The sequence below is a fragment of the Pseudophryne corroboree genome, chromosome 6 (assembly GCF_028390025.1).
Source record: "Pseudophryne corroboree isolate aPseCor3 chromosome 6, aPseCor3.hap2, whole genome shotgun sequence".
Classification (NCBI taxonomy): domain Eukaryota; kingdom Metazoa; phylum Chordata; class Amphibia; order Anura; family Myobatrachidae; genus Pseudophryne; species Pseudophryne corroboree.
The window spans coordinates 423,310,394-423,335,424 of record NC_086449.1 but is presented as its reverse complement, the minus strand read 5'-3'; the positions used below and the strand labels follow the sequence as shown (position 1 = coordinate 423,335,424).

At 45.4% G+C, this 25,031-nt stretch overlaps 1 protein-coding gene across 4 annotated transcripts in view; it reads right to left on the bottom strand.

The window, feature by feature from the left end:
• GSAP (gamma-secretase activating protein) overlaps positions 1 to 25,031 on the bottom strand; it is a 233,463-nt gene that overhangs the window by 65,537 nt on the left and 142,895 nt on the right. For all 4 annotated transcript variants that reach the window (XM_063926993.1, XM_063926992.1, XM_063926990.1 and 1 more), the window contains 4 exons: positions 21,943 to 22,020; positions 12,696 to 12,788; positions 8,747 to 8,967; positions 319 to 388 (listed from right to left, as the gene is read on the bottom strand). In XM_063926993.1, the coding sequence (XP_063783063.1) occupies positions 319 to 388; positions 8,747 to 8,967; positions 12,696 to 12,788; positions 21,943 to 22,020 (462 nt within the window). The remainder of the gene's footprint in view (positions 1 to 318; positions 389 to 8,746; positions 8,968 to 12,695; positions 12,789 to 21,942; positions 22,021 to 25,031) is intronic.

Here is a 25,031-nt window from a genome sequence, read left to right as displayed (position 1 = left end):
CGTAGACTTCTGTATGCAGATACAGCCGCAGTCACACAGAGAACATAGGCATGCTACATGTTCTTTTAATCATCAAAGTCTGCTTCTGCATCCTATGTGCATAACGGTGTGAATAAAATGCATTTTCATGGAGGAAAGACACTCAGCACTGGCGGCTCTCATGCACACTGTGTGCGGTGACTCATTATGTATGAAGGCTAGAGGAAGGACACATCTGTATGTACTTAACAGAGAGAGAGAAGGGAGAGGAGAGAGAGATTACTTGGTTTTATCATAGTGTTATTTAGGAATAAAGTAACACAAGCAAAAACTGCATACCAATTATGAACTCTTGTATTGGGTCAAATGTTGTGCATGTTGACAAACTCTCACAGATCCATTCAATGATCTAGAAGAACACAAATCATTACAAAAATATACATACTGTATATGGGTCCGGTATGTGTTACCGCTGCACGGAGTGCCAAATATCAGTATATCGACAGCAGCGGATCTTGCCACGGGCAAGCAGTACTTTTGCCCGGGGCGCCGCCTTCCGGAAGGCGCCGCACCATGGCTAGATCCGCCACTGTGCCCCCCGCAGTGCCCCCTGCTGTGCCCGCCGCTGGTCCCCCGCTTTGAAGGGAACCAGACGCTAAGCGTCTAGTTTCCCTTCATGGAGAGGACTGTGCTGTGCGGTGCGCGATGACGTCATCGCGCATCGCACAGCAAAGGTCCTCTTCATGAAGGGAAACTAGACGCTAAGCGTCTAGTTTCTCTTCATGGAGAGGACCTTTGCTGTGCGGTGTGCGATGACGTCATCGCGCACCGCACAGCATAGTGGCACAGACACTAGGGGTCATAATTGACCTCTAGTGTCTATGCTGTGCTATAGGAGAGACGTAATGACGTCTCTCCCATAGATCCGAGAACAGACACAACCATCCGAGGACAGGAGAAGAGTGGCGCCGGCGGAGGAGGTCGTCTGGAATCAGGAGCGGGGATTGTAAGTATACTTTTATTTATTTTTATTTATTTTTCCAGCTGCGCTACAGGGGGCACAAATGGGGGCGTAGCTGACCACGCCCCCATACGAAGCCACGCCCCTATTTTTGCCCGGGGCGCCACAAGGGCAAGATCCGGCCCTGTATACCGATATTAGCATTCTGATAATCATTTACAGAATGGTATCACAACCATATTTTATCCTGAATAAGAGTAAAACTGTGATACATTAGGACGATTTAAACATCAACTATTTTTCACTGCTAACCGCATTGATATTTTGTTTCATGTACGAGACCTAACAAATTAGTGAAACATTGTATTGTGTGCACTTTGCCTAATAAACATACACTTTTCCATACATATCTCATTTATTGAAGAGCGCTAGAAGCCACATCCCTATTTAAGTTTATTATTTGTTTAGAAAAGGGTGCAGGAAGTGACAGAGTGATGTAAAATTATATATTGCAGACTACAAATGTAAAAGATTAAAATTGGGCACCACCTTTGGCTGAAAAGAAAGTGTTGTACCCAACACCATTCTGTCAGAATTAAGAACCAGAAAAATACATTAAGCAAGAAAAAGCCCCCAATATGATGCATCTGCATGCAGGTCTGCCACCCTCTCCAAGGAGTGCGTCTCATCCTCTGCTTTTTTCCAGAGTACAATGTCTAAGGCAGAAGTTCCCAAACTGTGTGCCGTGGCTCCCTGGGGTGCCTAGGGACACTTGCAGGGGTGCCCTGGGTTGGTGGTCCAGGATCAATTCAAATTATTCATGGTCAATATAATAGGCAAAACTAGCGCTGGTGGCTGCCAGTCATAAAATATGTGGCCAAACAGAAGCAAATCTTGTCCCTCGCTGCACAACTGACCCTAAGGGCTGTAACACACACTCCGGTTTTTCCCGGATGGCAAAAAGCCGGACAAACTTTGTCCGGCTTTTTGCCATCCGGGAGAAACCGGCAGTGTCTGTCACACAGGACGGCTTTGAGCCGTGTGTGATGCTGTGCGCATGCGCAGCATCAGACACGGCTTCAGAAAAAAACGTTGTGTGTGAAAGCTCCCCTTCACACACATGGTTTACTGGCTCCAAAGACGGCCCGGCGGCCGCCCGGCCGCCGGACCTTCCAGTGGTGAGACCCGGCTGCAACCCGGCAGCCGGGCCGGGGCCGTGCAGTGTGAAGGGACCCTAGCCCTCACACTGTTAACTACAATGCCGGCACGGGAAAAAGCCGTCCGGCTTTTTCCCGGCCGGCAAAAGCCGGGTAGTGTGTTTCAGCACTAAGGATGACATATAAACGCGATCTACTTAATGTAATATTTTTCTAAATTTCTCAATAAGAAATTTTTGGCCTAGGAGTGCCGTGAAAAAAATTCTGATATTCTAGGGCGCCGTGATTCAAAAAAGTTTGGAAACCACTGGTCTAAGGCCTTTGACAGATGTCTGACTGTACATCTCACCTAGACACTACCACCAGGGTCAGGGGCATGTTCTTGTCCTCTATGCTGTCCCAAAGTAGTTTTTTGTATTCCATTTGGTTTTGTTGTGTTGTTCCATTGGCTCCCTCTTCCCTCACTGAATTTCATATAGATTTGTTACATTTATCAGATTCCTGCCTTTTTGTCTCCCTAGCGATTTCCCTCTTCATTACCCACTTACTGCCCATCTTGCTCTTTACTAACCCTGATAGCTCACTACTCTTCACTTACAGACTTTCAAAGCCCTACATGACCAGTGTCCAAGATACTTGTAGTAGCTTCTGACTCCTTACACCCCCACCCGCTTACTTTGATCCACAGGTGAAGGACTATTAGCAGTATCTAGAATCTACAGTAATTGAGTTGAGGGAAGAGCTTTAGCTTTCTGGCTCTAACTCTGGAACTCGCTTCTTCGCACAGACTGAGAGGCCTCCACTCCAGAAACCCTCAAAAACAGACCAAATATTCAAAACTATTTGGAAAAACTATATTCCATGCACTTTTAGATTATGCATTAATTATTTTGAATAGCATTTACAATGCTTTTTGGGTAACCTTTGAAATCTGGGAATTATTTTGCCTTACCCTGTACATAATGAAAAAATAAGATTTTAAACCTACCGGTAAATCTTTTTCTCCTAGTCCGTAGAGGATGCTGGGGACTCCGTAAGGACCATGGGGTATAGTCGGGCTCCGCAGGAGACATGGACAGAAAAGAACTTTTAGTATGGGTGTGCACTGGCTCCTCCCTCTATGCCCCTCCTCCAGACCTCAGTTAGAGAACTGTGCCCAGAGGAGATGGACAATATGAGGAAAGGATTTTGTTAACCTAAGGGCAAGATTCATACCAGCCCACACCAATCATACCATATAACCTGGAGTACACAAAACCAGTTAACAGTATGAACAAAAAACAGTATCAGTCGAAGACCGATTCCAACTGTAACATAACCCTTATGTAAGCAACAACTCTAAACAAGTCTTGCAGAGGTAGTCCGCACTGGGACGGGCGCCCAGCATCCTCTACGGGCTAGGAGAAAAAGATTTACCGGTAGGTTTAAAATCTTATTTTCTCTTACATCCTAGAGGATGCTGGGGACTCCGTAAGGACCATGGGGTTTATACCAAAGCTCCAGACCGGGCGGGAGAGTGCGGATGACTCTACAGCACCGACTAAGCAAATGCGAGGTCCTCGTCAGCCAGGGTATCAAACTTGTAGAATTTAGTAAAAGTGTTTGAACCCGACCCAGTAGCTGCTCGGCAAAGCTATAATGCCGAGACGCCTCGGGCAGCCGCCCAAGAAGAGCCCACCTTCCTAGTGGAATGGGCCTTTACCGAATTTGGTAACGGCAATCCAGCCATAGAATGAGCCTGCTGAATCGGGTTACAGATCCAGCGAGCAATAGTTTGCTTAGAAGCAGGTGCGCCAACCTTGTCGGCCGCATACAGGACAAACAGGGCTTCTGTTTTCCTCACTCTAGCTGTCCTAGCTACATAAATTTTTAAGGCCCTGACTACATCCAAGGACTTGGAGTCCTCCAAGTCACTCGTAGCCACAGGCACCACAATAGGTTGGTTCATATGAAATGAAGACACCACCTTAGGTAGAAATTGAGGACGAGTCCTCAATTCCGCTCTATCCACATGAAAAATCAAGTAGGGGCTCTTGTGAGACAAGGCCGCCAATTCTGACACACGCCTTGCAGATGCCAAGGCCAATAACATGACTACCTTCCAGGTGAGAAATTTCAATTCAACCGTTTGAAGGGGCTCAAACCAGTGAGATTTAAGGAACTGTAACACCACGTTAAGGTCCCAGGGTGCCACTGGGGGCACAAAAGGAGGTTGGATGTGCAGCACTCCCTTTACAAAAGTCTGGACTTCTGGTAGAGAAGCCAATTCCTTCTGAAAGAATATAGATAGGGCCGAAATCTGTACTTTAATAGAGCCTAACTTCAGGCCCATATCCACTCCTGTCTGTAGGAAGTGGAGAAAACGGCCCAGATGGAAATCTTCCGTAGGAGCATTCTTGGTTTCACACCAAGAGACATACTTCCGCCAGATACGGTGATAATGTTTCGCCGTCACCTCCTTCCTAGCCTTTATCAGAGTAGGTATGACCTCCTCCGGAATACCTTTCTCAGCTAGCCTTTCAACCGCCATGCCGTCAAACGCAACCGCGGTAAGTCTTGTAACACGCAGGGCCCGTGCTGCAACAGGTCCTCCCTGAGAGGAAGGGGCCAAGGATCTTCTGTGATCATTTCCTGAAGATCTGAGTACCAGGCCCTTCGAGGCCACTCTGGAACAATGAGTATTGTCTGTACACTTTTTTTGTCTTATCCTCAAAACTTTTGCGATGAGAGGAAGAGGAGGAAACACATAGACTGACTGAAACACCCACAGTGTCACCAGGGCATCTACCGCTACTGCCTGAGGGTCCCTGGACCTGGCACAGTACCTCCGAAGCTTCTTGTTGAGGCGTGACGCCATCATGTCTATTTGAGGAATTCCCCAGAGACCTGTTATCTCTGCAAAGACTTCTTGATGAAGTCCCCACTCTCCTGGATGGAGATCGTGTCTGCTGAGGAAGTCTGCTTCCCAGTTGTCCACTCCCGGAATAAAGACAGCTGACAGAGCGCTTACGTGATTTTCCGCCCAGCGAAGAATCCTGGTGGCCTCCGCCATCGTGACTCTGCTCCTTGTCCCGCCTTGGCGGTTCACATGAGCCACTGCTGTGACATTGTCTGATTGAATCAGAACTGGTAGGTCGCGAAGAAGAGCCTCCGCTTGTCGTAGGCCGTTGTATATGGCTCTTAATTCCAGGACGTTGATGTGCAGACAAGCCTCCTGGCTTGACCACAGTACCTGAAAGTTTCTTCCTTGTGTGACTGCTCCCCACCCTCGGAGGCTCACGTCCGTGGTCACCAGAACCCAGTCCTGAATGCCGAACCTGCGACCCTCTAGAAGGTGAGCACTGTGCAGCCACCACAGGAGAGATACTCTGGCCCTGGGGGACAGTGTTATCGTCTGATGTATTTGTAGATGGGACCCGGACCACTTGTCCAGAAGGTCCCACTGAAAAGTCCATGCATGAAACCTGTCAAAGGGGATGGCCTCGTAGGCTGCCACCATTTTTCCCAGAGCACGAGTGCATTGATGAACTGACACTCTTTTTGGCTTTAGCAGGTCTCTGACCATGGTCTGGAGATCCTGGGCTTTTTCCGACGGGAGAAAAACCTTCTTTCGGTCCGTGTCCAGAATCATGCCTAGGAACAATAGTCGAGTCGTTGGAACCAATTGAGACTTTGGCAGATTTAGAATCCAACCGTGCTGTTGGAGCACTCTCAGGGAGAGCGCCCCGTTCCTCAGCAACTGATCTCTTGATCTCGCCTTTATCAGGAGATCGTCCAAGTATGGGATAATTGTGACTCCTTGTTTGCGCAGGAGCACCATCATTTCCGCCATCACCTTGGTGAAAATCCTCGGGGCCGTGGAAAGCCCAAACGGCAACGTCTGAAACTGGTAATGACAGTCCTGTACAGCGAATCTCAGGTACTCCTGATGAGAGGGATGTATGGGGACATGAAGGTAAGCATCCTTTATGTCTAGCGACACCATAAAATCCCCACCTTCTAGGCTGGATATTACAGCTCGGAGCGATTCCATCTTGAATTTGAATTTTTTCATGTACAGGTTCAGGGATTTTAGATTCAAAATGGGTCTGACCGAACCATCCGGCTTCGGAACCACAAACAGGGTCGAATAATACCCTTTTCCCTGTTGGGCCAGGGGGACCTTGACAATCACTTGCTGCTGGTACAGCGTTTGAATTGTAGCTAACACTACTTCCCTCCCTTGGGAAGAAGCTGGTAAGGCCGACTTGAAAAATCGTCGAGGGGGAACCTCTTCGAAATCCAGCCTGTAGCCTTGGGAAATAATTTCCATCGCCCAAGGATCCACGTCTGACCGAACCCAGACCTGGCTGAATAATCGAAGGCGCGCCCCCACCGGTGCGGACTCCCTTAAGGGAGCCCCAGCGTCATGCGGTGGATTTTGCATAAGCCGGGGAGGACTTCTGCTCCTGGGAACTAGCCGAAGCAGGTGTTCTTTTTCCTCTGCCCTTACCTCTGGCAAGGAAGGAGGAGCCCCGACCTCTTCTGGGCTTATGCGACCGAAAGGACTGTATCTGATACTGTGGAGTTTTCTTTTGCTGTTGGGGAACAAAAGGTAGATTTACCAGCGGTAGCTGTGGAAACCAGATCCGCGAGCCCCTCCCCAAACACCACGTCACCCTTGTAAGGTAAAACCTCTATATGCTTTTTCGAGTCCGCATCACCTGTCCATTGACGGGTCCATAAGGCTCGTCTCGCAGAAATAGCCATGGCATTGGCTCTGGAACCCAGCAGTCCAATGTCTCTCTGAGCATCCCTCATATATAAGACTGCGTCCTTAATATGGGCTAATGTTAATAAAATGTTATCCCTGTCTAGGGTATCAAGGTCAGCTGACAAGGTATCTATCCAAGCTGCAACTGCGGTACATACCCATGCCGACGCAATTGCTGGCCTGAGCAAAGCACCAGTATGTGTATACATAGACTTTAAAGTAGTCTCCTGCCTGCGGCCCGCAGGATCTTTGAGGGCTGCCGTGTCTGGAGACGGCAGCGCCACCTTTTTGGACAGGCGTGTTAAAGCCTTGTCCACTGTGGGAGAGGACTCCCAACGTACCCTGTACTGCGTAGGGAAAGGGTACGCCATAAGAATCCTTTTGGGAATCTGCAGTTTCTTATCTGGAGTTTCCCAAGCTTTTTCAAATAACTCGTTAAGTTCATGAGATGGGGGAAAGGTTACTATTTGCTTCTTCCCCTTAAACATGTGTACCCTCGTGTCGGGAACAGAGGGTTCATCAGTGATATGTAAAACATCTTTTATTGCGATAATCAAACACTGAATACTTTTTGTCACCCTAGGGTGCAATCTAGCTTCATCTTAGTCGACACTGGAGTCAGACTCCGTGTCGGTATCTGTGTCCACTATTTGTGACAAGGGACGTTTCTGAGACCATGAAGGGCCCTGTGAGTCGGTCCAATCCATGGATTGACCCCCTGTTGTCTCCCTGGACTCTGCTTTGTCCAGTCTCTGATGTAGTGATGCCACACTTGCATTTAACATATGCCACATATCCATCCACTCGAGTCGGCACCACCGACGGGGACTCACCACTCATCTGCTCCACCTCCTCCTTGGAAGAGCCTTCCGCTTCAAACATGCCGACACGCACGTACCGACACCCCACACACACACCGGGATATAGCTATAAGGGGACAATTCCCTAATAAGGCCCTTTGGAGAGACAGAGAGAGAGTATGCCAGCACACACCCAGCGCTCACTGACACTGGAGAAATACCAGACAGCGCTTTTTGATATAATATAACTCACTGCGCCAAGAATTGTGCCCCCCTCCTCTTTTTAAGCCCTCTGTCCTGAATTCAGCAGGGGAGAGTCCAGGGAGCCAGCGTCTCTGCAGCCTCTGTGGAAAAAATGGCGCTGGTTAGTGCTGAGGAACAAGCTCCGCCCCCTCCAGCGACGGGCTTCGGTCCCGCTAGAAATTACAAAAAATGGCGGGGGTTCACATATTTACTGCCTCTGCAGCCTAATATCTCCCAATATGCCAGTTCTGAGGTTTATTGCTGCCCAGGGCACCCCCCCTGCGCCCTGCACCCATCTGTGCCTGCTGTGTGTGTGTCCCGGGAGCAATGGAAGTCTTCTGCCGCCTTTGAAGTCTTCTTTCTTCTCATACTCACCCGGCTTCTATCTTCCGGCTCTGCGAGGAGGACGGCGGCGCGGCTCTGGGGCGAACGGCAGGGTGAGACCTGCGTTCCGACTCCCTCTGAAGCTAATGGTGTTCAGTAGCCTAAGAAGCAGAGCCTATCAGTTAAGTAGGTCTGCTTCTCTCTCCTCAGTCCCACGATGCAGGGAGCCTGTTGCCAGCAGTGCTCCCTGAAAATAAAAACCTAACAAAATTCTTTAAACAGAGAAACTCAGGAGAGCTCCCTGTAATGCACCCTATCTCCTCTGGGCACAAGATCTAACTGAGGTCTGGAGGAGGGGCATAGAGGGAGGAGCCAGTGCACACCCATACTAAAAGTTCTTTATAGGTGCCCATGTCTCCTGCGGAGCCCGTCTATACCCCATGGTCCTTACGGAGTCCCCAGCATCCTCTAGGACGTAAGAGAAAATAAAATCTTAAGCACAGGACATATTACTTATTTAGATTATTACCAGTGTTTCCCAATGTGGTTGGTGATCCAGGTGTAACAAGAAGCAATGCAGTCCTGCCAGGCGCTCACAGTCCAGTCTGCTCTCCGTTAGGAATTTTAGAAGCTGTGCCTGGTTTACACTCACTGAGAACAGAATTCCTGTACAATGTTCTATTACAAAAGTCTTCAGAACTGACTGCAAAGGACAATCAGAGCACACACCACTTATTCTGGCATTCCCACCTGGAGAAAATAAGTACATTTTACTACTTCACACAATAAAACATGAATGACATGTATGCATTTGAGAAACCATAACAAGTAAAAATTTATTTTACTTGCAACATTGTATAATATTTTATGACGGATGTACACAGTTAATGATTGGTTGTACACTGTTAATGATTGGTAAGGACCATCCCAATCAATTAGTATGGTGTTTTAGACAAATAGCATACGCCAAAGCTTATCTGCAATACCCTATGTAGACAGAAGTGGCTGGACACGGACAGCAAATAGATCAACAACATTTTATTGACGTCAGTACTTTGGAGGTCCACCACGTGCAAGTGATTACTGCAGACACCCTTCTTGGTACACTGTCCGCAAGTTCCTGGACAACAGCAGGTGGTGTGTTTTGCCATTCCGGCTTAAGTACAGTGACCAACTGCGACAATGAAGACGGTCGTAGCGGTCTAGAACGCACCCGTCACTCCAATTCTTCCCAGAGGTTCTCAATGGGGTTAAGATCAGGACTCTGAGATGGCCTGTCTGTTCAAGTTACCAAATTTTCTGTATAGCAGTCCAGCATCACTCTGGAAATCCCTATCCCTATCTAATTACAACCTCTCTGTACAGTACACATAACATCACATATCTTGTGTTTCTTTACTCTCACACCCTCCTGACACTTGGCCAACATTGCGGGATGATCATATCATACAACCCATTAAGAACCTTTGCAATCTGGTGGACCATTATGCAATAGGTAGCATCAATCCTTGTCTATCAATCAAAAATATTTCCGATATTGGTCAAGCATAAAGCTCCAACCAAATCAGGAGAGTAACCCGCACCAAGATAGAATAATTTAATTTATACTGTTGGGGTGCCTTCCATAATATCAATTCCACCCTTATTTTGGGGTCTCATATATGTATATGTGAGACAGGGATTAAGGCTCACAAGGTGCTACCAACTGGTTTGAACAGGGATACAGAATCAAATCCCCATAGAGAGGGGAAAGGAAGGAGAAACCAGGTACAATTTAAGGTGCACTCAACCCAATTTAACAGATTTCAATATATTTATTCTCAAAGATGTATATCCACACTGTAGTATCAAGTAAAGGCTCAAATGCCCATTACCTAAATTAGTACTGAAGATTATTGTTATTCATGGGACTAAGAAATGTCCTTTATTAATAATAGAGCGAAATATTAAAATCCCCAAAAAAAAAAAAGGGGGGGGGGGGGGGGAGAAAAATTAGATGTGACAGAAATACAACAAATGTGAATAAAGATTTAAAAACAATGCTAATGTGTCGTGTCCTTTATATATTCCCTTGGGAATTGTTCTAAATGTACATGAACGTATGTATATTTATAATGCACTGTAACAGTGCTAGATTTAATCGATATCTATATTTTCCGTATTATTGGAGCTTGTATCATATGCCACAGAGGGAGATATGTTATCTTGCTTTTTAAATCACAAGCTACTGCAATGAGTGGCAGCAAATATAGCGAGATGATACTTCGTGTTATATTTTAGAATAAATGAAACACTGTTTCTAAATATATGACTCATGCATTGAGTCCAGAGCGCAGTATGACAGAGAGAGCTAGTAAGAGATGTGTCTGATTAAGACAGAATTTGTAAAATCATGTGCAAGTACGTGAATAAATATCCTGTATGTAATATCAATACTAGATAACATGTAGAAAGGATGAATTGATGTTTCCTGTATCTTGTAGATCCACAGTGATTGATGGTTAAATTACACTGAATTAGAATATATCTTGCTGCCACTCATTGCAGTAGCTTGTGATTTAAAAAGCAAGATAACATATCTCCCTCTGTGGCATATGATACAAGCTCCAATAATACGGAAAATATAGATATCGATTAAATCTAGCACTGTCACAGTGCATTATAAATATACATACGTTCATGTACATATAGAACAATTCCCAAGGGAATATATAAAGGACACGACACATTAGCATTGTTTTTAAATCTTTATTCACATTTGTTGTATTTCTGTCACATCTAATTCCCCCCCCCCTTTTTTGGAGGGGGGGGGGATTTTAATATTTCGCTCTATTATTAATAAAGGACATTTCTTAGTCCCACGAATAACAATAATCTTCAGTACTAATTTAGGTAATGGGCATTTGAGACTTTACTTGATACTACAGTGTGGATATACATCCTTGTGTATCAATGCCTATTTCCCTATAGACTGTAAGCTTGCGAGCAGGGCCTTCCTACCTCCATGTCTGTCTGTTTTTACCCAGTATTGTTCTACTACCGTTGTTCTAATTGTAAAGCGCAACGGAATATGCTGCGCTATATAAGAAACTGTTAATAAAATAATAAATAATATCATGCAGCCTAAGATGATCCCCTTTTCAAACTCGGTTAGATCTTTCCAGCAAGCCATTTAGTTAGCAAACGATCTAATCAGTGCCCCTCTACCCATTTTATACCTTCACGAACACGTGAACTGCTGCAGGAGCACACCATTTCACTTGTATGGGGGTGTCCTATCACTTTTGTCTACATAGTATATATGGTCCACATTGCCCTGTCAGCAACCAGCAAATATTCTTCTATGTTGAGGCAGAGTCATAACGTCCCATTTGTGCCATTTGTCTAGAATAGCTTTATGCCAGCTGTATTCTATAATGCTGAAGAGAGAACTAGTGTCCCCTCAAACAGGTTATATAAAGAAAAGCTGGTGTTCTCTTGGGTGCAGGTATTCTATCTGGTTAAAGTCTTGAATGGGGCATTATTTATATTACTGTTGGTATAACCAAGTGGGTGGACTGAATATTCCACAGAATTATTTTTATTAACAGCAGGTAGTGTCATCGCTTTTATGCATTTCCCGGGTCACCAGCCTGTTTCATCAGAAAAGTATGCAAAAAAAGGGTCATCAGCTTCTACTTTCAGACAACTAGGCCGCACCCCATGCCACGTTTGCTTCTGGGCTTTGTTTTTGAAGAACCAGTTGTATCAACAAGGATGTCACACTCTGTCAGATCTGCAAACTAAAGCTAGCTACACACTGTTCGATTTTGTGATCGGCATATCTATGACACCAATAGCCGAGTTACACACCAAGCGAATGTCTTTTTTTAATGTAACTGAATTTTTGCCACACCACACTGAATTTACGACCAAAAGGAGAATGATGTAGTCACAGAGCAACAGAGGAAATACTGTCAGATTATCAGATATAGACACGGCATCATATCCAGGACTTTTGACCAATATCTTTTGAGACGATCGACCAACCAGATCATTGAAGCCGAAAGTTTCAGGCTGTTTTTGGCCCAAGTTATCTGCGTTTTTCCAAAATGCTCATGCCTAAACACAATACAATAAAACAGACTGATCAGCAGATTCTCTGCAAATCGGCCAAATAATTGTAAAGTGTGTAGCTAGTATAAGAATGAAGCAATACTACCAGTTTACAACCACAAGTCACATGGGGTGAGGACCAGTGATTGGGGGTGGTCACGGTGACCAAAAGCAACAGCTGATGCAGCGGGCAGGAGCCCCAGCATACCTGTAAAAATGTTGGAACATCCTGCTGCTATTTTCTTATACATTTGAATCTTTTTGATTAGTATCAAATTCTCATTGTAAAATTAATAAAATAAGAATTTTGTGGTATAAGAAAATTAAATGGTATCTTAATATAAATAAAAATATTGTAGATTTTGAACCAAATCTGCTCTCACCTGCTAAAAACAAATGGTAACACATCAAGTCGGGATATCTCGTGTTTATCAAGTGCAAAAAATGATCAGGCAAGTAAACAGCAACATAGCCATCTGGAAAAAGACAAATGAAAAAATAAATAGGATTTAAATCAAGGCCCATCAAACATACTGCAAAGAACTATATAACACAGAGAGCGCTCTCTGTGTTATATAGTTATCTATTGTAAATAATCACAGAATATTTATCTGGGAGCTGCTTCTGTATTTTTTAGAAAAAACTGTTTCTCTTATCCAGATTAATTTATCAGTTGCGCCTGATTAGCTCTCTTCAAGGGAAAATATACTTTGAAGTTTCTAATTTATCTGTATACTGCAAAGAATCCAAAATAAATGTTAACTCATGACAACCTTCTCCCCAATGGTAGCACATTGCAATCTCCTTTAATAGTAATGGGGAATAAGGCCACATTAAGCCATTAACATCTCTAGTAAATATATAATATGACTACCTTATGTAAAATGTGCATATCAGCAAGATGCAATACACACACACAATGGTTTTTAAACTCTGTCCTCAAGACCGCAAACAGTTCACATTTTCCATGTTGCCTAGCAGGTGGCACATGTGTAGTCATTACTCACTGGCACATTTTATAAAATCATTACGCAAAAATAGGAAAGACTGTAGTAATGTGGTGCACCGCATTACTACTTTCTTTTCTTTTTTTTGTCGTAACGTAATTAAACTATTTGTAGGTGGTAGCACACCCCCTCTGTGTAATAGCATTTTGGTTACAATTTTCTATTTGGGGTTGGCCGAAATGAACTTGTACGGTAACTTTCTATTCTCCTCCAAGACATTTTATAACGTCCACAGGTGGAGATAATTATTTCCCTTATGAGTCTATGAGGAGACCTGGAAAACATGACCTATTTGGCGTCCTGAGAACTGAGTTTGAGAACCTGTGAACTACACTATGGTACTTAATCTCCAAACACTGTTGTCTATTTTTGTTATTCAAAGCCTAAAAATATTTTTATTTTTTTTGATTATGACCCTTGTTTTTATTTGCTACCTATTAAAAAATCTGGTATAGCCTGTGTCTGGTGCAGGGGCACTGTGGATAAACCCCTGGTGGTGACAGTGAAAGATAAGTAAGGCCCTGCCCTCTCATTCCCAGCTCTTGCTGGCTTTCTGCAGGATACAACCTGCTCCACCTTGTGGAAAGAAGGAGGTCTAGAAGCACCCCTTGAACCAGGTGCTCATACTACCATACCGATGACGCCCCCCCTCCCCTCCCCTACCAATCAACACCACGCACCCACCCACTTCTGGAGTGATCCCAATAAACCTTCAGCATCAATGATGATCAAACACAGAACCAAGTCACCCTTTGCCTATACAACATGTGGGAGAAAAGAGGAACAGAGGGAAGAACATGGGGGAAACAGGAGGAACAGAGAGAGATGGGAAGAACAGTGGGAAGAACATGGATGACAGGAGAAACAAAAGAACATGGGAAGGAAGGGGAAAGAACATGGAGAGACAGGAGGAACAGAACAATAGAGAAGGGGGAAAAAAACCAACACAATAGCTAACGACCCTGCGAATTACGTGTCCAAAATACTAGTAATAAAAAGATTTAATACAGTGTGATTATTTATTGGAGCAAACTGAATATTTAACTAAAGAGAAAATTACCATATTAAAATGACACAAAAACACAGATTTTTTTTGTGTAAACTGTTTTTATTAGTCAAAGCAGTATTCAAAAACATTACAGAAACATTAAAAAAAAAAAAAACCCAAAGGACAAAAGACAAAAGGAGGGCATACAGAAATATCGCGTAGCATATATCCATCAGTACCCCCCACATCAAACGCCCTTAGCCGAAGTATATCTGTCTGCATTTCTGTCATCATTAAAACTTATAAGTGAAGAGCATAATATCAAAAACAGCATCAATGAATGGGAAAGAGGAAGAAAAGAGAGAAGAGAAGATGAAAATAGGATAAGCCAGGGAAGATTAGAGTGGGCAGGGTCAGGTGTGACAGTCTGCATGGTGCGGGTAGACTATTTGGGGAGTTTATGGGCGATCTCCACCAATCCTAAGTCTGGGCCACAGTACAGGAACAACATTGTCAGGGTATGGGTGTAAATAATGGTGTAGATATGAATATGGGCCCGTATACCAATATGAGGGGGGTTATGTCGCAATATAGGACCTATACTGCGATGTGTCTTTAAAGTCGTACCAGGGAAACCAAATAGCTATGAAGTTAACTGTTTTCCCAGATGAGAAGGAAACCAAGTCTTCCATGTCCAAAAAGTGATCAATCTTTGTGAACCACATTTTAATTGAGGGTGGAGAGGTAGATCTCCAAAGAATTGGGATTACCGCTTTAGCAGCGTTGCAAAGGTGTCTTAACAGGGAATGTTTGTAGGAGTGTGATCCTGCGGGGGTATGATTAAGGAGCCAGAAATCTGGGTCTCTCGGGATTTCGTCACCTACTATCTGTTCGGTGCATTTAAATACTTCTGCCCAGAATGGAGTTATAAGAGGGCAATCCCACCAAATGTGTATAAAACTCCCTGGGGCATTTTTGCATCTCCAACACATATTTGAAAGAGAAGGAAACATTCTATTGAGAGCACGAGGGGTCCTATACCACCTATATATAAGTTTATAAAGGGTTTCTAGTGTCGAGATGCATAAAGAACTCGCCTGAGCGTTCTTGAACACGGATTCCCAGTTTATTTGAGTAGGTAGCCCCGACAATTCCCTTTCCCAGGAAGCCAAGAAGGTAGGAGGTTGTGGGAAGAAATTTTCCATAATCAACGTATAAATTTGAGAAATAGTATGTGTGGGTGAACTGGGGGAGATACATAGTCTCTCAAATCCAGTGAGGTCCCTAGTTATGTCAGAGAAGTTCTTGGGAGATGATATAAAATGGTGGACCTGCAGGAACCTCCAAAACTCAACACTGTGTAGGTTCCAAGAGGACTGAACATCTGAAAAAGAGCGCGCCCTACCCGAGCTCACCAGCTGACCGACTCGAAAGATCCCAGCTTCCGCCCATGGGGCGAAAGCAGTCCCTTGAAGGCCAGGGATAAATTCGGAGTTATAGAGAAAAGAGGTTAAGGGGGACCGTTTGGAGATATATAACTCTGGGATCTCAACTTGGCCCATAATCTGAGCGTGGGAGAGACCGTGGGATGTGACACCCTCGGGAGGGTAGGGAGCCAAGGTGCAATCTCTATATAATATGGGAGACAGCCCTCCTCTAGGAGGACCCATTGTTTGCGATCCTTGGCACGTGTCCATTCCAGTATCCTATTCAGGTGTACTGCGTGGTAATAGTTAGGGATATGTGGGAGTTGTTGCCCCCCTTGATGTTTTCTCCTGAACAAAATATCATGTTTAAATCTAGGTGTATTACCACCCCATACGAATGTACGGATAAGCCTCTGGACATCTCGAAGCCACAGCAGGGGTATGTGTATCGGAAGGGTCTGGAGAAAGAATAAAATCCTGGGGAGGGCATTCATTTTAACTACGTTGATCCTTCCGAACCAGGACAGTCTCAGCTTTTTCCACAACAGGAAGTCTAAACGAAGCCTAGACAGTAAGGGTTTAAAATTTAGGGAGAACACTTTGGATAAGTCATTGGTCAGTAACACCCCTAAATATTTTAATTTATGATCATGCCAGGTGAAGGGGAAGGCCTGTTTCAGGCTTTCTACTATGGCAGGAGGTGCAGTTAAGGTCATGGCAATAGATTTGGAATAATTTATTTTGAAGTTAGAGAGGACTCCAAACCTCTCAAACTCCATCATTAAGTTTGGCAGAGAGGTGACCGGATTCGTGATTATTGCGAGTAGATCATCGGCATATAATGCCAGTTTGTGTTCGGTTCCCCTCACTAACAAGCCCGAAATATTTGGGTTAGCCCTAATGCTTCGGGCTAGTGCTTCCATGCAGAGGACAAAGAGCAATGGGGATAGCGGGCATCCCTGTCGCGTACCGTTAAGAATTGGAAAGGGGTCAGAAAGGGTGCCATTAATCTTAATTTTGGCGGATGGGGAGGTATAGAGGGATAGGATTCTGTGGAGACAGATGTTACCAAGTCCCAGATGTCTCAATATTCCGGTCATAAAATCCCAGTCCACTCTGTCAAAAGCTTTTTCTGCATCGGTTGACAGTAGGATAGATGGGGATGAGAGCTGACCTGCATAGTGAATCATGCTGAGCACTTTGGTGGTATTGTCCCTGGCTTCTCGGCCTAAAACGAACCCAGCTTGATCTCCGTGTATCAAGCCAGGCAATAGTAGTTTAAGGCGGTTTGCAATCAATTTAGCGAAAAGCTTTATATCAATATTTAATAGGGAGATTGGGCGGTAGCTGGAGCAAAGACTGGGGTCTTTACCCTCTTTGGGTAGAACTGCAATATGGGCTTCGAGAGATTGTGGGGAGAAGGGCGATTGGTCAGATATAGTATTAAAGGCTCTTGTAAGTATGGGGATTAATTTCTCTTTAAAAGCTTTGTAATATGCAATAGTATATCCGTCAGGGCCGGGACTCTTGCCATTAGGAGAGGATTCAATAACTCTCTGGACCTCCTCAGTAGAAAAAGGGGCGTCCAGCTCTTCTATTTCTGTTGCGGTCAGTGTGGGGAAATGTAAGGTCTTTAAATAGTCAGCTATGGCTTTTTGATGGGACGACCTGTCGAATCTGCCGGTTTGGCCGGAGAGGTTATACAGGGTAGAGTAATATGTCTTGAAGGCCCTGGATATGTGAGATGTCTGGTGTTGGGGTTGGCCATGATTGTCCTTACTTGTATGAATGAAAGTAAGAGCACGTTGTTCTCTAAGTGCTTTGGCCAATAATTTTCCAGGCTTGTTGCACCATTGATAATATCTGCTACGGCACTTCCGATAAGAAAACTTGACTCTATCTGAGAGTAACTTATTCAGAGCCGTCCTAGCAGTTTCGAGATCGGCGTAGTGTTGTGGGGTTTGGGATTTTTTATGTAGGAGTTCTAGAGATTGTATTTTAGACAGTAAATCCTCTCTGAGTTTCTCTCTCTGCTTTTTGCGAAAGGATCCTATTTGAACACAGACCCCCCTGATAACACATTTGTGTGCTTCCCATACTGAGACTTTGGAGATGTCATCTAAGTCATTGGTACCTATATAGGAGTCCAAAGCGTTATCAATTCGGGACTTACAGTCTGCATCTTGTAAAAAAGTGTCGTTGAAACGCCAGGACCATTGGCGATGTGCGTTGGGAGGTAAGCGTATGGTGAGGTTGACTGGGGCATGGTCGGACCATACAATCTGTCCTATAGAGGCATCAGACAGGAGGTGTAAGTATCGGTGACTCAAAAATAAATAATCGATCCTAGAATATGTCTGGTGTGGGTGTGAGAAATAGGTGTAATCTATATCAGTGGGGTGTGTCAATCTCCAAGTGTCGATCAGCTGGTGGTCGAGCAGAGCACGCCTCATTCCCCTATGCTCCCTTTCTGGCTTGCTGGAGATCTTTTTAGAATTGTCCTGGCGAGGGTCCAGGGTCCAATTCAGATCACCTCCCATCACCACCACCCCCTCCAATAGAGGATCCGCGTCTTCTAGAATTGAGGATAGAAAGGAGGGTTGTTTAGCGTTGGGGGCATATATGTTTAAAAAAGAGAAACGTTGGCCATGTATGTCGCATTTCACCAGCAACCCCCTACCTTCAGCTATTCTGTGGGAGGCTACATTGAGGACAGGCAGATGGCGGGCAAGTAGGATGGCTACACCCAGTGTTTTACCAGCCGAATTATTGGACAGGAAAACATGCGGGTAATAGTGACATTTTAGGGACGGAGCATGTCCCATCTTGAAGTGTGTTTCCTGAATAAAAGCAACGTCTATTTTCTCGTCTCTAAGCCATTTAAGAAGTTGAGACCTTTTTTCAGGGACATTTAGCCCCTTGACGTTAAGGGTAGTTACGTGTATATCACTCACCCCCATTATCAGTCAGATCCAATTGTTTCAGGATAGTCTTCTCTTCGGTAGACCCTGGGAAAGGTGAGGGAAAGATAGCAGGGGGGGGGAGGTAGGAAAAAAGAAAGAGCAAAGAAATAGAAAGAAAAAGCTGCGGCGGGGGAATCTCCGCCAAAAAATACTTTAACATTAAACATGAGTGGTATTACTACAAGAACTGCTGCAAGAAGGACAGGAGCGGAATCCTGCCGACTCCCAGTCCAAAGAAACAGGGGATGCAGCATATTGGGGTCCTGCGGGGGGTTCAGGACAGCGACCACTCCCAAAATAGAAACTCGTTAAATATACGGTGTCATCGAGGTGTGCACTAGGCATATGTGAAACATGAAAAATAAAGCATACAAATATATAAGTACATGTATTGGTATAAGAGCGCACAGACAAACCTCAAGTCATCTAGCCGGGTATCAATAGACTTTAGTGTCTGTACACTGTTATCCACCCATGTAAACAAAAACAACAAGAAATAAAAAGGAAAAGAGAAAACACAAGTAAAAACAAAAACCGATCACATTGGTGAACAATACCTTGCACTATGAAAAGACAGAAAAAATCAATGTATAACATATTCGGCAAGTAAAATTACATCCACTCGGGACGAGGCCTCGCACTCAAGGAGGCTTCAAAAGTCGTGGGCCAGGAGTGGATCCCCGCATCCGCGGGGTGCGAACCTGCTGCCACGCGTCCTCTGGAGGGAGTACAACAGGTAAGTCCGGAAGGTGGTGAAAGGCGTCCCAGTCAGGAACCGGAACCGGGGGGATACCTAAAGTCGTGAAGAAAGCCTGTAAATCCGACGGTCTAGAAAGACTCGCAATTTTGCCGCCATGAGAGACCTGGAGGGAGAATGGAAAGCCCCATCTGTATTTCAGCTCGAGCTTCCTGAGAGAGTCTGTAAGAGGTTTCAAGGCGCGACGTTGTTGTAAGGTTGACCAGGCAAGGTCAGGGAATATCTGGATCTTGTCGCCTTGAAATTCAATGTTGTCTAGTAGATGGGCCGACCTCATTATATCCTCTTTTTGGGTGTAATAGTGTAGCCTACAAATCACGTCCCGTGGTCTGTCGGAGGGCAAGCCTCGAGGGCGAAGGGCTCTGTGAGCTCTATCGAATATGATGTCTTTATTCGGGTCCAGGTCGATAAGTTCCCCGAATATCTTAGATAAGTCGTGTACCAGGTCTGTTTGCTGGACGCTCTCCGGCAGGCCCCTGACTCTAATATTATTTCGCCGGCCGCGATTATCCATGTCCTCTATGCGCGACTTTAAGAAGGAGATATCGTCCCGTTGGTGAGATAGCACTTCCCGAAATCTAGTCAAAGAGTCCACAGTAGACGATTCATGACGTTCCAGGACATCGACTCGAGTCGCGATTTGGGACATATCTTGTCGGAGCGCTGTCACTTCCTGAGTGATGGTGGATAGTAGACGGGTCTCCAAGGCGGAGAAGTCTTGTTTCGTGGGAAGTGATCGTACATGAGACAATATTTCACTTATCTCCGCAGATAAGGAGAGGGCCTGTGAGGGCTCCGGAGGCCCAGGGGAGGTCATGTCGTCCACCGGGTCGTGTACACTCGAGAAGGTCGGGACGTTAGTAGAGGCAGAGAGGGTCGAGGTTGGAGAGGTTAGGAACGGACGTAGATCTGATGAATGTCGATTCGCGGGGGGAGGAATCTCGTCCGGCTTAGTCTTGGCCTTTTTTTTTTTCTTTATCCCTTTCATCATGAGATCGGTCTTTAGATAGAGCAGATTAGAATTACACTTTCACATTTCCTCGGTATTATGTAGTATGAGGGCCGTCATCGTGCAAGAACCCCCCTCGTGGTCTTAGGGTGGCATCAGGCAGGCATGCACGAGGCTAGGGGCCCATATTTTCACTTGTAATGGTGGTGCCTCTGATATATCTCGATCGGGGTGTATATACAGGACCCCAGGCCACCGCTTAAGGAGTCAGCCAGCAATTATAAAGAGTAATTAAATGGATAGGTGGATGGATGGATGGATGGGTGGATGGATGGATGGATAAATGGATGGATGGGTGAATGAGTGGATGGATAGATGGGTGGGGGTAGAACTATGATTGTTTTTGTAGTATTTTGTAGTGTGGGCAAGCCTATATGGCCCAGCTTTGTGGGTCTCCCTTATGTCTTTTCTGCACGGAGTTGCAGCTGCAGTGAAAGCACAGTACAGTGCCTTTCACTGAATCCAAGATGGCCGCCGGGCGTCCTCCTCCCATCTGCCGAGTTGCTGGGTCCCTGTCACTGTGGAAGCCGGAGGCAGGGAGAAAACGACTAGCCGCAGCAAGCGGCCGGCGGCAGGTGGGTGTTTGAAGTTCTTTTTTGATGTTCGCGGCCCGATCAGCGGGTCCCGGAGCCTTCCCCGGCCTACTGCTAAAATCGAGGCCCCGGCTTCTTCCGACCCCGCAGGCCGCAATCCGCGGGAGCAGTTAAAACTGCTCCCCGTTTCCGCGGTACCTCAGGGGTCTCAGCTGGGGGGCACCAGGAGGGCAGCAGAAGAAGTGGGGTGGCCTAGTAGGCGTAGACACAAGGGGGATAGTTAATTTGGGCTATGGGTCTAAGGAGCTCTATTCCAACACGTCTGCCTCCTTCAGACCCCAGACCACGCCCCCAACAACACAGATTTATGTTGTAGGCAATGACATGTGAACAGAGGTCTCTAACATTATCATGTTGATTTTAAATCATGTGTATCCTTACAGAATTGCTTAATATGTAAAGCTCTAACTTAACAGCTTGTGTTTGTATTTTATGGTCATCTAATCATTTTACTTCCCCTGCCAAAATTTCCCTGCAAGTAAGGTCGAGATGTAGTTATGGTATCGGTGGTCGGGATACCGGCGTTCAGTATGCAGACGCCGGCATCCTGACCACCACAAGGGACTTCGTTGCTCTGGCGTCCCCGCCGGAAAACGGACATCCGGGATCCCGGAGTCAGGAAGCGGACCTCTTTTGCCTCTCTTCCTTTCTGTATTGGCTCCTTTTCTCCCTTCGCCTTTTCATGGTCTGCCATGCCGTCACCTCTCTGAGCTCCGACCTCCCTTTTAAATTTTAAAACTGGTCACTATGCTGTATTTTGGATTATGATAGGTATCAATTATATTATTTTCTGATACTCATTGTGTATGTCTTTTGCATCATTGCTTCCATTTATTGTGACCTGTCAATAAACATTACATTAAAAAAAAAAAGGCTGCAATCTTACCAATATTTATGAAAGATAAGTTCTTGAGCTGCTGAGAATCTTCAATTGCAGGTGAGACTTTAAATGTTTTACTGCATCCTAAAAACAAAATTGCAAATAGATATTTTAGTTTGCAAGTTCAAGCAAGGCATCATTTTATGGACCACACTAAAGCTGGGTATACACCAAGAGCTATATTGGCCGTTCAATCAAACAACTGATATATTACGGGCCCGTCAGTGGGTGTGTACCCTCAATATGTCTGTGCACAGCTGACGGCGGATATATCAGCACATCTGGTTGTGTGTATGGGTGGGTGGCATGATGCAGGGACCGCCAGTGACTGGCATCTCAACAAGCCCGCCCATTTGTGATGTCATGCACGAGACATCGGGTGAACGATTAATAAGTGTGTATGCACTTACCAATCGTCAAATAGGTCGGCTTAGCTTAACGGCCGACCTGTCAGCCAGGTGTGTACCCAACATAACACTGCTGAATGAATAAATAAGTAAAACATTAAAGTCAAACTAATTCTTATTTTCTTACTCTTACACAGATAACAATGCTTTAACACACTACAGTTGCTCAGTCCACTTTACTTCAATGACAGTGTGGCACATTTAGACATCAACATCACAATTAAGGACAGTGGTTAGCACTGACGCCTTGTGTGTGACGTTTGTATGTTCTCCCCATGTTTGCGTGAGTTTCCTCTGTGTTATCTGGTTTCTTCTCGCACTTCAAAATATACGTTATGGGAAGAACTTACCGTTGATGACGGTATTTTACCTAAGTCCACAGGATCCACAGGATAACAATGGGATATGATGAAGCGACAGTGGATTTGCACCAATCGGTCAAAGCTTTTCCGGCCTCCCAGCATGCAACGGGCCCGTCCATATATTCCCGCCTCCTTGCTCAGGCAAATCAGTTGTATTCCAAAGCTCAAGGCAGGAGTATCATAGGCAGCCCTAATCAGGCGATAAGAACACACATGCACACCCTTCTGTACAAGAAGGAAGAGGTTACTGAGTAGCAAGATCCTCAAATCAGGTGCATCAGGGTGGGATCCCTGTGGATCCTGTGGACTTAGGAGAAATACCGTTATCAACGGTAAGTTCTTACCATAACGTATATTTCTCCGGCAGGGTCAACAGGTTATCCACAGGATAACAATGGGATTTCCCAAAGCAATTTAGTGGCTGGGACGCTCCTGATTGGACAGGAGAATCCTTCGCCCGAATTCAGCGTCATGAGAGGCAAAGGTATCCAAGGCATAATATTTAATGAATGTGTTAATGGAAGACCATGTGGCTCCCTTACATATCTGTTCTGCTGAAGCACCACGTTGTGCTGCCCATGATGGACCTACCTTACAAGTAGAGTCATTAGCTGGAACAGGGAGATCAGCCTGAGAATATGCTTCTGAAAGCGTCATCCGAAGCCATCTTGCCAGTGTCTGCTTATCAGCAGGCCATCCTCTCTTGTGAAATCCGCAGAGAATCAAGAGAGAATCTGTCTTTCTGATGGCACTGGTACGATCCACGTAGATCCTTAATGCACGGACCATGTCCAGCGATGCATCTCCCGCAGAAAGGCCCGGTACCTGGAAAGCCGGGACTACAATTTCTTCATTAAGGTGAAATTTAGACACCACCTTCGGAAGATACCCAGATCTAGTTCTGAGAACTGCTTTATCTGGATAAAAAAATCACAAATGGAGAACGACATGATAATGCCCCTAAATCTGATACGCTTTTAGCTGACGTCATAGCCAGTAGAAAGAGAACTTTAACTGTTAACCATTTAAGATCCACTTTATTAAGTCGTTCCAATGGGGCAACTTCAAGGGCTTTCAGGACTAGACTTAAGTCCCAAGGCACTGTAGGAGGAACAAAAGGAGGTTGAGTGCGCAGCATTTCCTGGAAAAAAGCATGCACATCCTGTAAATTGGCAATTTTCTTTTGGAACCATACAGTCAATGCCGACACTTGCACTCTCAAGGAAGCCACCTTCAAACCTTTATCCATTTCTGCATGAAGTAATGCTAAGACCCTGGAAACTCTGAAAGCCTTGGGGTCCATTTTCCGTTCACTGCACCAATGAATATAGGTTTGCCATATTCGATGATAAATGTGAGCTGAGGAAGGGGATCCTTGCTCTGAGTATAGTTTGAATTGTGAGAATCCTCTTGACTTCAGGATAGAGGTTTCAAGAGCCACGCCGTCAAAGACAGTCGATCCAGATGTCTGTGATAACAAGGACCCTGCATCAGTAAATATGGACGTTGAGGGAGCAGAAGTGGAACATCCATCGACATCCTCTGCAGATCTGTGTACCAATGTCTTCTGGGCCAAGCCGGAGCTATTAGTATCATGGCACCTTTCCCTTGCTTCATCTTTCTCACCACCCTGGGCAATAGGGTGATTGGAGGAAACACATAAGCCAGATGAAAGTCCCATCTCACCGACAGGGCATCCACAAAGATCGCTTTGGGATCCTTTGTTCTTGCCCCGTATGCGAGAACTTTGTTGTTCAGATGGGACGCCATGAGATCTATGTCTGGCAACCCCCACTTGCCTACTAGAGTCCGGAAGACCTTCGGGTGTACAGACCATTCACTTGCCTGAATGGCGTGTTGACTGAGAAAGTCCGCTTCCCAGTTTAGGACTCCCGGAACAAACCCTGCGGACAAGACTGGATGATGAAGTTCTGCCCACTTTAGTATGTGACTTACCTCCTCCATCGCTTTTCGGCTGCATTGTTCGAGCGGATCTGGACTGGTTTTCCCCGAAGAATGTCCTTTGCTTGAATCAGTGCCATGTATATGGCCCGAAGTTCCAATATGTTTATTGGCAGGCAACTTTCTTCCCTGGTCCATTGCCCCTGAAAACACAACCTTCCTGACACTGCTCCCCAGCCCTGAAGACTGGCATCTGTCATCAAAATTTCCCAATCTGATATCCAAAGGGGTCTCCCGTTGTCCAGATGGGATGTCTGTAGCCACCAGGCTAATGACCTTCTTACTTCTATCGTAAAAGACGGGGTCTGTGTTTTTATTCTCTGATGCAACCCATTGCATTTGGTAAGAATCAGACGCTACAGAG